This window comes from Perca flavescens, chromosome 20 (genome assembly GCF_004354835.1).
Source record: "Perca flavescens isolate YP-PL-M2 chromosome 20, PFLA_1.0, whole genome shotgun sequence".
NCBI classification, from domain to species: Eukaryota; Metazoa; Chordata; class Actinopteri; order Perciformes; family Percidae; genus Perca; species Perca flavescens.
Genome location: NC_041350.1, coordinates 11,526,385 through 11,542,480, shown reverse-complemented (window position 1 = coordinate 11,542,480; position 16,096 = coordinate 11,526,385). Strand labels below are relative to the sequence as shown.

Genomic DNA, 16,096 nt, shown 5'->3' with positions numbered 1-16,096 from the left:
TACAGCTCAACAAATGCGTGCAGTGTTTAGGCTCAACGTACTTTGCATTGTAAGAATGTGATCGATAAAGCACCGTGGAAAAACAAGGGCGCTGTAAGTTAGTCAGAGTATAAGCACGGTGTGAAATATAAGACTGCATTCTGTGGAGATTTACAGGCAGACAATGCATCTTTTAATGCTTCACTGACTCGCTCTGCTTGTGGAGATTTGGGCTGAAGATGTAAGAATTACACTAACGAGTTCAAATTGGCCAAAATGTCCCGGTGTTTTATTATTTAGCCATTTTTATGTCTTAAAAAATGTTATCTGTGTATCATGTTTTGACAAGTGCTCGATCAGGTTGTTTTTCTTGTTACGCATCAGCACCATTATTTGCCAATGCACCCAAAGTTTTGATTGCTGAATAGATGGCTTGTGCTTATGATAAATGTATCTGGGAACTTTACAACATAACATTTTGACAGTGTTTCTCCCGTTTCTTGCCGCAGTGCACGGTCTATCCGCCAGCTCTCAGGACTCGGCCAAGTCCCCGGAGCCGTCCGCGGACGACGAATCGCCGGACAACGATAAAGAAACTTCCAGCAGCGGCGGCAGCGACTCCGGCAAGAAACGGAAAAGGAGGGTGTTGTTTTCCAAGGCGCAAACTTACGAGCTGGAGCGTCGCTTCAGGCAGCAGAGGTACCTGTCCGCCCCGGAGAGGGAGCACCTGGCCAGCCTGATTCGCCTCACCCCGACCCAGGTGAAGATCTGGTTCCAGAACCACCGGTATAAGATGAAGAGAGCCCGGGCCGAGAAAGGTATGGAAGTGACCCATCTCCCTTCTCCCAGGCGGGTGGCCGTGCCCGTCTTAGTCAGGGATGGAAAGCCTTGTCACACTCTTAAAGCTCAGGACTTGGCGGCCACTTTTCAGGCCGGGATCCCCTTCTCGGCTTATAGTGCCCAGTCACTCCAACACATGCAGTATAACGCGCAGTACAGCGCCGCGGCCACGCCACAGTTCCCAGCACATCACTTGGTGCAAACGCAACAGTGGACTTGGTGAGAGAAATTATAGAGACTTGGCTTGGAGGCACGGTAGGGAGTTTCACCACAAAGCAAAGAAAAAAAATAAAACGCAAAAAACAAAAGACTTTTCATTTTTGCAGCTTGACTCATATATATATACTACCATTTTTATTCGGGGCTCATGTGTGCGCCGTGTTTACATGTTTTCGTTAAGAGAACTGGGTCCGAACCTCTCCCTTATAGATTTTATTGAGAATGTCAATGCTCTTCTTGTGAATTTTTTTGTAAAGTATGTTGTGTGTTGGTTGTAGAGATGTTTTTCTCTTTTTTTTTCTTTTGTCCCTTCGTGTTATTATCAGCACGTACGAACCACTTTATAATTATAGAAATTTTAATTTCTTGCTTCTTTTATGGACCGAAAAAAATATTTATGGCCATGAATAAACACTGGCAACTTTGCAGCTATTTTCCTTTTGTTTTTATTTCCTGTAAATATTTTGTGGCAAATGTTTGCAACCTAGAGAGCTTTAGGGAGCTTAAAGCTGAAGATTGGCCTCTATATATTTACACATTTTAAAAACAACGGGGGAGTGATTTTTGGCAAAACGTTGTGACTACACATATGTAAATAACAGTGTAGCCGCGCGGTGTTGGCTAAATATCCCACATTTTTTATAAGGATTTTAAAATAAAATGCTGTGTTTTTGAAAAGAGGGTTTGGTTTATATAAGTGTCCATATTCGATTTGATCATCTCTGAAAAGACATCTAAACATCACAATGAAAGGCGAGGAGTTAAACACTATATTGTGGGACAGAATGGAGCTTGACTCTGGGAATAAATCTCTAGCGCACTTCAGTTCTTTCTTTTTAGGCAAATTTAATCCGGAGAATATTTTTTCCCAATCCGAACACCTCACTAATAAAGAGCCTAAAGTCACTTGTGAAATGGGACTAAAATCCACTCACTTAATATAAGAGGGCTTCTTCACACAAGAAGCTTTTGAGTCAAAAGCTCTCCTTTTTGTCAGCATTCCCACTCCCGGCCTTGGGCGTAAAGTGGCAGACTGTGGGGGGAAAATCGTTTTAATGCAATAAATGTTTTGTTATCTTGTTAAGCGCTAAACTGCAAATAGAGCAGGAATAATCAGTGAGTCACCAGTCTTCTTTGTTTAACCACGGCCAACGGTCAACTAAAATACGCACGGCTTAGAGGGGCTTTTACCGCCTAATAAAGTTACTTTTCAAATGATCATATAACGTGTTAACAATGACATTCCACACTCAACTATACTTTACTCGAATAGTCACCATCTTCTTTAAGGTGAAACCAAAACAAGCACAAATGACTCCCCAGTGATCCGTAGCGCACTGCGGATTATCAGATCCAGTCAATATCTTGGGTAAATATGATAACCTAGTAGAAAAATCTATGCATCGTGTTTGTCCCGGGACACAAAAATCCCACGACAGATGTTAGAGTCGCCCCTATCATCACTGAACAAACAGCCAAATTGGGCAGATTTGCTAATTATTTACAGAATTGAGTCTCAAGGGGCTACTGCTTTTGTGGGCGACGCAGACTCAATTTGTCCCGGACAGAAAGGTTTTGTGTTTCAACACTGGTTGAGCGTGTAGGTCAAATAAATCAGCAGTTTGCTTATATTGTTTCGTTTCTGATGTATTTGTGGATAAACAAGAAATGACGCGTTGCTTATATCGTGCCAAGCATCGCCAATATCGCATATTAAGTGTGAGGAGAAATACGATATGAGATGGGAATTATGAAGTATATTGCCAGAGGCGGTGATGAAGGACTGGCAGTGATTGGATTGTTGTGGTTGATATTCTGGCTTCTTAAAAAAACAAACAAAAAAAACCCCGGAACGAATGGGATTTAAGACTAATATTTAAAACCTCATAGAAAAATGCAGACCTTTGTGTGGCTCTTTGCCTCCAGATTTTGCCTCTGTGATGAGACAGTTTTGTGACTCTATCATTGCATAATACAGTACACGACACAGCAGTAGAGACAAAAGCCCAGGCCTGGTTTTGCTGGATGTTAGAGGCGTGCATGTTAACGAGCATGCAGCAGCAGCAGCAGGAAAGGGGCTGCAGACAGTGTAGATAGAGAGACTGACAGAGTTTCTTGGTGCTGTTCAGAGTCAGGGAGATGTATCCTTGGGCTTTTTGTCCTGCCTGTCACTTGGTGCCATTGTGATCTTTGCTGCACACGTTGTATCCCATATGGGCAGCTGGGCTCGGACAAGGAGAAAAGGATCTCTCACAAACCCCAAATTGTATCAAGCTTTCAAATAAAGCATTGTTGTCTCTCAAAGAAAAACGAATTAAAAATTCGTGCTATATCTATTCTGGTAAAAAAAGAAAAAAGAAGCCCCATTCACAGATAACAGGGAGTCCTTCTTCCTTGATAGAGCTATGCCAACAACAGCCTTCTCATTTCTCTTTCCCCTCTCTCCCCCGTTCTCCAGAGTGAAAGGCGGATTATTGTCTGTCCAAAAAAAGTCGCTCGTCACAACGCAAAAAAACTATTTTTAATACCAGACAGTGTTCTTCCTTATTTGCTTTGAGTCCCGCTGGTATGCGTAGGCCTGTTTCTAAAATAGAATTTGCCCCCTTCAGAGTCTGTTTTATGGATTTCCGCATCAGGTGTAAAACCGAGCTGCTGCGAACATTCCAAAGATTGGATTTCACAAAACCTTTCCTGGATTTTGCTGTAAATTAGCCTATACCAAGACGCTTTTCAAACTTGTGTCAATTACAGAATATGCCAATAGTAAGGTTAATTAATCTAAGAGGTAAATGTTGAAGCTTCCATTTGCATTCTAATTTCATTGTGTGTCCGATGATCTGAAAGTGGTGCAGATGTTTTTTTCATGGGAACCAAAACTGGTGATACTGGCAGGTGTTTGGTGGACTAATGCGCCAAGATTGACTGCCGTTGGAAAATTTGAATTTATAAGCTATGAAAATGGCTCTTTTATTTCTAAATGTCATATTTTATTATGCATTCATATTTATAGATCTTTTGTATTTTATTATACCTTTTACAAAGCAACCCCCTTAAAATCTAAAGCACTCTGAGCCTGTTTGTCCCCAAATTTATTTTAGATTTAAACACATTTTTAGGTCAACCCCCCCAAAAAAACTTGATTTGTGCATCCAGTCACGCTCTGTTGTGTTTGCGTCTAAACAGCGGCAAAATAAAAAAGATCACCTAGTGTAAGAGCCTTTATGGTAAACTTTTACGGTGAACAAATTTCGCTTTGCAACCGTATTTTGTCATTAACGCACCAGAAAATTACACCAGCCCTCTACCAGCTCAGCAACAGGGTCAGATTTATCGGAAATTGCTTTTGGCTGCTTGAAGGGATAAAACAGGCGACATTAAAACAAGCATCTTGTCATGCAGCATAGTTCAACCTGCGTGGATAACACTATTATATACCTTGGAATACAATACTTGAGGAAATATGCACTTGGGACACCATGGATCTTCGTCATCCTGCCCATTTGAACCTCGACATGAATCATTTTTCTATCGTGCACATCGCCAAATAAACGAGGATTTCAAAGCTGTAATAAGCGGTGCTTTTCATTTAAAGGAAGCTATCTGGGTTTTATTGCCTTAAAGGAGATCCAGATTAGATTCGCCACAGTGCCGATACTAAAGAGAGAGGGAGTGATGGTTGGGAGGGAGGGAGGTAGGAAGGGAGGGTGGTGGAGGCAGAGGAGGAAGTGTTGCGCCAAGCTGCCACAAGATGGAAGCAGAGGTCTTTAGTTGGCGTCATGCAGCGTTTACCTGCACATGTCCAACAGCCCAACTTCATCTAACTCCAGCACTGCAAATGACGGCCACTCAGTGACACTGAAACTGCTGAAATTAACGTGTATTTTTTTTTAACAGACATCCCAGCTAACTTACTTGACCGTATTTTAAATGCATGATCGAGGTTTATGACATTGTTATGGATCTTAAGAGCATAATCATATCGCTCTCAACAACGAACTAGACTCAACGTAAACAGTCCGCAGGCATTTAGCACTGTTTCCATTTCCAACAAAGAGAGAGAGAGAGAGAGAGAGAGAGAGAGAGAGAGAGAGAGAGAGAGAGAGAGAGAGAGAGAGAGAGAGAGAGACACTGGGTATTTCCACGGTGTGGCGCAATAGCATAGGGGGACAAATATGGTGCAGATTAATTCACATCAGTGAAAGTGAACAATGGAGCTGAAGTGAGGTTTTCCAAGGAAAGTCCCAGCTCAACAGTGTCCTTCACAACAAAGAAGACTTTGAGTCCTCAGCAATATCAAAAAAACAAAAAAACTGCATCCCGTATCACTGTTATTTCTTTTCTTTTGTGAAAGGCATCATCTCTAACTAAACATGACAACAAATATCCTCTTGAAGCACCTAAGTGAAACAGAGGATCAGTGGAGTCTGATTGCTTTATTTAAAACAAAAAACAAAATACTTATAATCTTATACTTGGTACCTAGAATCTACTCACTTGTATTATTTACATGTATATCACGTCCTGCACTATGTAGACTTACTAGGCTGCAAAGTGCCTGAGCACCATCATCTCCTCATGCGGAGAGGAAGTATGCAAAGTAATGCAAAATGGGTCAAATGACAAAATAAAAGGCTACCATCTTTATGCACCTGCTCAGTTCAGCATCAGTGAGCTTGCACCTGTAGGGGGCCTCATTGGGTTAGAAAGAGGCAGCAGCAGGGGGTGGAGGGATGCTGGACACCATGGAAGAGAGGAGTGAGAAAGGAAGGAAAGACATCTTTAATCTGCAAGAGTTTTTGATCACTTTAGTAAGGCTGGTGTGGAGAAACAAATACACAGAGAGAACAAACAGCTTCTGCACAGGACAGCACAATCACATCCAGATACTAATATTTCAAAATCTGGTCTAGGATTTCTTCTGTTTAATTTTTGTGATTTGGGAATACAGAGATGGACATCTTAAAATCTCATGAAATATCTCCAAGAGATAAGGCACGTTGCTGTGTGTGTGAACCAGAGCGAATCGACACAGCAAATCCACAAGTTTACTCAGTGGGACAGAGAATCTGCAGAGCATTGTTCAGATCAGCCTTCCGTCTGCATGAGAAGAAGCCGGTGAACACACACTGTGTATCTGTGGTTTAAACAAGGAAGAAACAGAAGAGCTGCAGCTTGATGGCAGTTTTTCTGTGGATCTTAAGGAAAGAGAGAAAGATACCCACAGCATCTTTGAACATCTCTGGCTTTTGTCATGTTGTTTTCATAACATGAATAAAAATAGGATTCTTTTTGTTACTGCATCCAATTTGAAAGCAGATAATAGTCATTGACATTACACCTGCAACAGTCTGCAACCAGTCTGTTTATTTCATGACAAATAAGGAGTTAAATAATCATTGTTGTCACAATTCTTAGATGGCTTTTTAATATATTTAATTAATGGAATTATTAACCCCTCCATCTGCTTACAATTCATATCCTTGTCTCTCAGGATCCTATACAAAATATATCCTTATTTGGCAGTTTAGCTGGAATTGAGAGGGAGAATATACAAGGGAATAAAAAGACCAAATTTAGTTTGTGGAATTGAAAGGGGAAAATCTACTGGTAAACCTATGATCATAAAAATATTGTGTCATGCATTATTCTTTACCTCATATTCTACATCTGTATCACATGCATCATTTAAATCATTCGCATGCATCAAGCAAATAAACATCCTGACAATATTGTTTAATTGCTTTGATAATTTACTCTCCTGCTACTTACTCTGAAGTGTCATGACACTTGCTTTTAGCTCCTTTTTCTCATCAGCTGTGTACAATGTTGCTCTTTCCCATGCAGTTAAAACATGACTGAGAGAAAATGTAGAACCCATTTGCTTAAGTGTCCTTGTCTCCATGTAAGGGCATTTTCACAGACTTTAAGTGTAAGTAGATGTAGAACATATTTCTTTTAGCTCATTTCGTGTTCCGAATCAGACTGAAACTGAGGTAAAGCTATATGGCAGGACTGACTAACACGCTCCAGTCAGTGTGACATTTTTCTGAATACTAAAATGCTAATACTTAACCGAGCCAGTGAACAAGATCTTATAAGGGCCTCACATGGAAATAAACTTCCATTCTCGCTTATTTGGACAAGACAAAACATGCAACAGTGTTTTGCTGTGTGGAGACGCTGATAGTGCAGTTCTTAAATTGTGCTAGCAGCAGGTCTGAGTTTAAAGTACCGCAGATGAGCAGCAGCCAGTTTAGAGTCATCTCTGTGAGAAAGCAGTGAGCGTCAAGGTTCTTGACTTTGCTGAATGTTGAGATTAGGAAAACAACAGAGTCTGCAGAGTATCATGATCTGATCTGGTAGCGTGTTCAGACAGACCAGCTTTTTTTTCCCTTCTTCCCAGGTACCTTTCTCCACCTGTCTGCTAGTAATCCACGACTGCAGCCATCTAAAAATAAATATCATGGTGAATGAAATAAAGGACTACAGAAAATCATATTGGCTTTTTGTTGTGGTCACTTTTGTCTACGGAGTGGGTTTATAATGTATTGGAAGGTCATTTTTAACATTTTGGAGTTATTGATATACTGTATGTATCAATAGGAAAATTGCTTCATAGCTTCATTATTCTATTTAAAAAGCATAAGATCCCACCAGGTGTATTCAGTATATATCATTCTTTATTTCATCATTTATCTTCTAAATCCTATCTATTTCTCTGAGAGTCAATGACAAAGCAATGTGGCAGTCAGTGTAAAAAAAAAATTAAAAATAGGTTGTTAACAACTAAATGTGCCTCAAGCTATTTTTTAATTCTATTTTTTACATTTGTAAAAGTTAGTTACTCTGCATTATTCTAATGAAGTTTGTTTCTTTGCTGCCATACAATGCTGCCTATTAATCTGTTAACAATGCCGTCTTGGAACAAACACTTCCATAAAAATAAGAGGTCAGCTACACTAAGTGGTTCTCATGCTGTCATATAAAGATATTACTACTGTAAAGAGATGTTAACATTTTCCTGAAAGCAACTTTAAATAAGACAAAGGTCAATTTAGTTTCAAGTTGCAGTGTCTGCATTATGTTTCTCACACACTCTTATGCTTGGCTAACACACTGGCTCATGACAAAAGCAGACTGACAGTCTTGGTGGAACAAAGACCTGAATTTTACACAAGGGGACTTTTAGTGGCTAAAAAATCATAATAATTACAGACCATGTGAGGTGTTCATGACACTCTTTGTAATGGACTGAAACTGTGATAGACAACAGCGACCAAATGTTTATTGTCTCCTGGATCAATTTAGTAGTTTAGGAGACGTTCATTCACCTGTTTTTGTTCAATTTGACCATTGCGGTATTAGATTATCTATTAGTAATAGATTTGACAGTTTTAAATTAAAAATTGCCACATTTGAATGACATTGTGCAAAAACAAACCTGTTTTTATCCCATGCTATGTACAAGATTAGATAAATTAATGCTATTCAATGTCATTGTTTTAATGTAATTGATTTCCTTTTTCAATTATTCATTAAATTTGTGTTGCTCAAAGAAGACCAACATACATATGACAACATGTCATGTACTCAAACATATATATATATATATATATATATATATATATATATATATATATATATATATATATATATGGTTAGCTTAAAATTGATAGCTATTTCTTGCAGGTAAATTCATACCTACAATGCATGATAATGAATATTTAGAGCCAACTTGTCTCAAAGTGTTCCGTCTCTTACATCTGTGAGCTCTTTCATTAAAAGTTTTGCTGCTGTGTTATGATATGCAAATTGCCATATGGTCTTATTTCCCTTTGTCTTCTCTTTCTCAATGTTCCATCTTAGGACTTGAATTGTCTTGTATAAAACCCACAGTCCGCTGCAGTCAGATGGGCTGGATGGGGGACAGCGCCAACAATCAGGTTCCCAGAGTTGAGTGTTTATGCCTTTCACTTAATGGATTGTCTCACCTTCTTCAGAGGATGAACATGAGGTGCTTGAGATGCCAACACTGCAAATGGATCCTGGGGCTTTGAGCCTCATAACAGCCAGCCATCATCTGTTTCAGACATGCTTCAATCAGCATGCGTGATGATCAAAGAGCAACAATGTGGCAGCAATGCGTTTTACCAATTCAAGTTGCCTAATTAACTTCCTGGACAAAGAGGATGTAAAATATGTGTAGCAAGTTGTGCCCATCATGTGTTTGTGCACTTGTACTGTGGTGAATTTATAATGTGTTTCAGATCTATCTTCACTAAATGGAAAATACATTAAAAAAAGAGCTTCTCCCTGATATTTCGTTTTTGTGGACTTGCTTTGCTGAATAGGTGCAGTATTTCTACATGAGCCGATCAATGCACGGTCTGACTTTATTGTATCATGTTTCACAGTCTTTATGCTCCTTGTGATGTGTCAGATGGAAGCAATAACTTTGAACTTATTTGTCTTCTATGGTCACAGATACAATCCCATGTTTTCATCCACACAAAGGCGATGCAGTAGCATACACAACTTCCCATCAGCCCACTGTCCTTTGCTTGACACTGGTAGGGTAACCCAGCTGAGTCAATTAATGGGGAGTATCACATTCATGACTGCCATTGCCAAAGTACACCTGAGCAGTGCACAAACCCCCACTCTGTTGCAGGGCCCCACTCGACCTCCGGGCCCCTCAGATCCTCTGTGCATTGCCCCAGATAAAATCCCATGGAGTGGTCAAGCATTTTCCATTGTTGCCCAGATTGTCCATTTTATTCTTAACTGTCAGGTCTTCCACTGCTATTGGCTATTTTTATATATTAATTCTTATACCCTACATTTTACTTTAGCTTTTGCATCTTCACGAACATAAATATCAATACATGATTGTTTATATTCTATTTGGCATCATGTCTTTCTATGTACTGTGTTTTTTGTATTTTTTACAATGTATTTATTGTCATTTAATTGATCTAAATGTATTTTTAACTTATATGTACAGCACTTCAAAGTCAAAGTTTGTTGTTTTAAAATGTACAAATTGACTAGACTTGTTCAATAAAATAAATGCCACCCTTACAATAATTTCATAGTTTTTATTTTAGGGGGTTAAAATCACAACTTGATGACACATTCACTAGGAAGAATGAATACAACAAAATGTTACATTATGTAACACAAATAACAGAAGTTCCAGGTTTATTTACAGAAAAACCTATGCATAATACACTGTAAATAAGTATATTGACACATGTATTTGCTAATTGTACGAGACTTGCTTTTACTTCTCTACACTTCAGAGGGAAATACTGCACACTCCTTGATTCCACTTTATTTATCAGCAGTTGTTAAAAGTTACTTATTGCAGAATAAGATGTAACATACAAATCACTGTAGTTGAAACCACAGGATATGCAGTAGCAAGCCTACAGGTGAAAGGAACACTACTACAGCTGCAGCTCATTGATACACTCTGAAATTGAATTCAGAATGAATGCCTTTACCTGTGACAGTTAAGTGAATTCAAACATGTTATACTGTATATAGTATTTGAAGTCATTTTACATTGTGGTATTACTGTCTTTACCCAAGTACAGTGTTTAAATCCACCTCTAATTAAATGGTGGAATTTGTGTTGAGCCGTGTGCCTTCCACCCAACAGTATGCTGGTTCATTATGATACATCAGATATTTATTCGTTTAAATTACCTGGCGTACATACATTTCAAAAACAAACAACTCATGCTCAAGTTTAATACTTCAATTCAGTAAACATCTGATGTCAGGAGGATTAATATATGTAGGAGTTACCGAGCATGTCACTATGTTGGAAACATACAGTAAGTTAGTTACTTTAGGAAATGAAGAATAGTTGTAAGTGTAACAGATAAACACAATGCATTTGTGTTTTTTTAAATGTAATACATGAAGTACATAATCCCTGTCAAACCATTTCAGTAAATACAACAGGCATATTACTGTAAAAGCAGAGTTATTTTAGGACTTTTATTTTTAAGCATGCAATAGAACTGGGCCAGCCATCTCTAACAGAAGAACATCTGTGAACGGTTCAAATCCCCGGATGAGCTTGGAACACCTGGGAAAAGAAATACTCTGATTAAAGGAGCCCCCTTCCTCTGCAAATGCTACTGAGATGCTCTCGAGCAAGACACTTCCCCCTCCACTGCTTAATGTCCAGCAGCAGAGCACTGCAGTCTTTACTGTGTGTTACCTCTCCACTCTATGTGAACCAGATCCATGCTGAGACTCTGCCGCGTGTTTAGACAATCTAACATTAATGTATTCAAATGTTTGAACATATTTTAAAAGGTTCACTGCACAATGCAGTTGATTTATTAATTTTACTGAGATATGATAATTGCTAGTAAAAGTGTAAAAAAAAATAGGACCTTATATTGTGCACATTAAAGGATAGTTTCCAATTTGTTTAAATCTGTCTTAAAACAATAGTCAGGTGCATATGAACACTGAAACAGGTTTTGCTTGCTGTGATCATTCCTTCTGTTTCCTTGTGTCACTTGTTTGGCAATAAATCATATTCTGATTCTAATTCTGATTCTGTTCATACTGGTCAGTAACAGATCCTCTCCTTATTCACTTTCAATGGAAGTGATGGGGGACAAAATCCTCCTTACATGAAAATAAATGTATTCCAAATTTTATGTGAAGCTTATATTAACCTATCTTTCAATATGCAGAGTACATCATTTTTACATTTGTTGTTTATTCCTTTATTATCTGGATCATTCACACATAGCTTAAACCGAATGAAGGAGACACTTGATGAGATGAAAGCAGTCCCTCGCAGTGTGTTAAAGTTGAGGAAAATGTTTATACATCAGTATTTTTATGAATGATGATGGACGCAATATTTTGATTGCATTATCAGTGTTCTTGGTGCATTTTTGCAGTGACTTCTGCTTTCAAGTATTGACATTGTACACTGCAGTCTATTGTACATTTCATAGCAGACCATTTCACTTGTCATAGGAGGACAGGCACATCTGTTACTAATACTGTTAACAATGACCAGAACCATGAAACTGAAGCAGCCAAATGCAATTCAACCATCATTAATTTTATTATTTTCACTTGCGCTTTTCCTACTGTGACACTACCAAAGGGACCTCTTTTTTAAACAACTTGGTAGATGTCCATCGAATCTAATAATATTGCTGTAAAATCTCATACACTACCAAAATCAATAACTCAAATAAAAGCTGTGAGCGGTGGCAGGCGGCTGAAGAATGTTTTGAGCATTTTCCCTTTGACTGGGCAGCAGTCGTCCGAGTGGAGGAATCTTTTTCTGGCTCTTGCACACTTGGCTGGAGGGAGGAGAGAGGAGGAACAGTCTGCAGCGTTTTAGCACACAATTTCATGATGGTTTCAGAGAAGAGGCCAGCCAAGCATTTCAAGTGGCGGAGCAGAGAGAGGCCAGCATTGTAGAGGAGAGCAGGTAGTGTAATGATCAGGTAGGCAAGATGACATCAAGCGTCCTCAGGGATGGCCAGGCACAGAGAGCTGACATCCTTCCAGAGAGGAAGAACCACTGAAACAAGACGAGACAAAACCAACAAACAGGAGAGCCATTAGCCCCAGGCAGACTTGTTATTACTGTACAGCAGCAGCAAGTCAGACACTCAGTGCAATACACACATAGGAGACAAAGACATTTAAACAGTGTAAAAATAAATAATGAAACATGTCACTGTGCGGAATATCATTGTTAGCTTTTGCATTTCTCAGCATGAGTCAGTAACAACAGAACAAACATATTATACAATACAATGTGTTTTGCGCAGCATCGGCTGACAATGATGGGAGATAACATTTACGATCCAACTACAGTTCCTTCAACTCCCAAGATTCTTGGGTCTGAAAAAGAAAAAAGTGGAATTGTGGGAACTGTAGGATGTGTAAAAATGCACTGGAAAGATACCTTCTTAGGCAAATATATCATCATATATCTGATAGTAAATACAAAAATATGTGCATATATTAATGTATTGTACTATATATATTATAAAAGTAATATTCAACATAGCTGCATGGTTCCACTTTTAGTTAAAATGATTTATATTTTGTCTAAACTGATAAGAATTTTTAAAAATAGTTCATTTACAAAATGATAATAAATAAGCTAAGAGAGTGCAGAGTGTAGGATAACTCTTATATTTCATAATATTTTATGATCTTATATAGAAACATAAAAAAGCCGGCCACGAACAGTAAAATATGTTGAAATGAATAACAAGTCAGACAATTTACTCAACACTAAACATGGGCTTTTTAAAACTAAATCATATGATTTACTTTCCATATAAAGCTATCCTTGATTTTCCAAGTTCTGGAGCTATTCTATTCAAATACATATTATTCATAATATACATATTATAAAATATAAATACACCATTTACACCAGGTGTTATTCTCCTGTCATTACGCCTGTGAGCTAAATCCCAGTGCTTTGGGGCTAATAGTATGCTGTGTTTAGGCACACATCAAAAGAAAAAGGTGGAAGCATATAATGTCACTTTACAGAAATGTTAAATTTTAAAACCTTTCCCCACATGCATTGATACAATTGTATAAACTATAGTTGTTATGTTATATACATGGTTTTCTTTTTTCTATAGCTATGAATAAAAAGATAATGAGAGGCACTAAATGATACATTTAAGAAGTAGCTAGACTCAAAGCAATAACTTAGCAATAATTGATGTCCCTGATGACAATTAATAATGTCACCTCATAATGGTTCATCTTTGTGTTTTAATGTCTTTTAAGCCATCATTTAGTTTAATACTAGTCTTTTTCCTTGATACTTGAAGACACTGTTCACACACGCTAACTTAAATCAAAGCTGCGTCTAATACCAGCTCTCCTTTTGGTTTAATAAAAGCCTCCTGTATCTCAGGACAGCACGCTCCTTGTCCTGCATTTCACTTTGAATCAATATATCATGATAAATAATATGTACATACAGTGTTGTTGCTGCTGTTATTATAGGGCATTGAACATTTTGACCTCCCCCCTGCTGTAGTTCCTCTGATGGCCACTAAAGAGATATTGTAAGAATTTAGCAGTACATTTCTCACAAATGATGTGAATCATTTTATATGTGGTAAGTGTGGATGTTATTAGAGGAAGCAGCACCATCTAAGTAGGCTACATATTAGCTTTATATTTGGACTTTAACATGAACATTTTACACAGTGTTACTCCTTTAGTTATGACATTAACCATTGACAACTTATATAAGGCATACAGTAGGTTATTTTTTTTACTTTGTCTTGGGGGTAAATGCACACAGTTTTCATTATAATATGTCTCCTTGAAAATGACTACAGGCTTCTAACTAACTTCCTGTTGCTAAAAAAACAAATGTCCTAATACTTCCATAATATTGTAACTACTTGTTGTGTGTTTGAAGTATAATCTTGGTCAACAACTCTGCATTTAACACATTAAAATAATTTTCCAAATACAAATAATCCATTTATAAAGTTTTTTTTTCAGTTTTTATTATTATTATTATTATTATTATTATTATTATTATTATTATTATTATTATTATTTTTATTATTATTATCATTATTTAAAATGGTGAGCAAGAGGGAAAGCAGTTGATGACCATGACCAGAGGAAAATAATTAAAAAAATATTATAAAGTAAAGACAGCAATCATATCAATACAAAAATAATGCTGGGATTGTCACAAAAACAGTATTATTTGAATGATATTGTTTGATATTGTTCATATGAATAATTTTTGTTTGTTTGTTTGTTTTGTGACAGAGGCAAATATAAATTCAAACTACACAAGATGGAAATGAGGTTGCAAAAATAATTATGAATTAAGCACACAAATGAATAATATTTATAAATAGTTGCGTATGCAAACAGTGCTATAATAAACAGTGCTATAGTGCTATGCACACACAATATGATGTTGAACTAATTTACAATATACCAAAACTCTTTTATATATTTTTTTGTTTATCATTCTATTGTATTTTTATAGTTCTGCAGATAATCTTTCAGTTAAAACTCTCAGAGTTTTAACTGTCACTCCCCTTCAGCATGTGGCAGTGGATTTAAGGCAATGGTCATTTTCTGCAAAGAAAACAAGTAGAAGTAAAAATTGAAATCTTTTTACACAGTGCAGTAAAAACGGGCTTTGACTTTATATTCTAAATTGCAGCATGTGGTGCGTGCTTGTATCTGTCAGGCTCAATACATTCAGAAGTTGAAGTAGTTTTGTGATGTGTTTGTGTGGATTCATCTAAATAATGGTAGGCTATCAGGTGGCCTACTGGATAAAAGCATCCCAAAGTGGGGATAAACAGATCGCATTGATATGCAGCTTCTGTTCACATTTCCATTGTTGAGTTGTGAAGCCATTTAAAAAGTTTCTGTCTCCACATACAGCACTCAAAGTGCATTGAAACTTTGGATTAGAAGATGCATCTCTTGACTGTTAGATGAAAACAAGCTGAATAAATGAATTTCTGGCATAAATGGACAAAAGGAAACACTTGATACAGATTGCAGCTATTTGCATGCATTTCAGGTGTAAAATCACAATTGATTATTATTATTATTATTATTATTATTATTATTATTATTATTATTATTATTATTATTTCTTTTACCACACATGATGATGTGGAAGAGCTTGAATAGAATCCAGCTGAACTATTTCTACAGCATCAAAATTCCTGGCAGAATAAAGAAGCTGAACTAAAGAAAGTACATGCAGATTCCTAAAAATTTCTTGTAACCCACCTAAAACGCCCCAAATTATTTTAGAATTGATATAAACCTGCCAAAATTACAGCAAGACATGTAACTCTGCACATGTTTTTTTTTTTTTTAAAACAACTGTATGCTTAATCTGCTTTTAGTGTGATGCGTATTTAGCTAACAAATAGAAAACGAATGGCAATAAACTACTAAACAGTTCTGATGTCACTGGAGAGCTTTGACTGCACTTTGCTGACAAGATAAACAGTTTATGCCTAAATCTATAGCC

General features: G+C 37.3%; 1 protein-coding gene across 2 annotated transcripts in view; it reads left to right on the top strand.

Moving 5' to 3' along the window:
- The window catches only part of nkx2.2a (NK2 homeobox 2a), a 1,532-nt gene extending 472 nt beyond the window's left edge, over nt 1-1,060 (top strand). The window contains exon 2 of one of the 2 annotated variants that reach the window (XM_028566635.1): nt 489-1,060. In XM_028566635.1, coding sequence (XP_028422436.1) covers nt 489-1,042 — 554 coding nt within the window. In that variant the 3' untranslated portion in view covers nt 1,043-1,060. Of the gene's footprint in view, nt 1-464 lie in introns of both variants that reach the window. The other variant, XM_028566634.1, reaches the window with a different exon arrangement.
- The last annotated feature ends 15,036 nt before the right edge of the window (nt 1,061-16,096 follow it).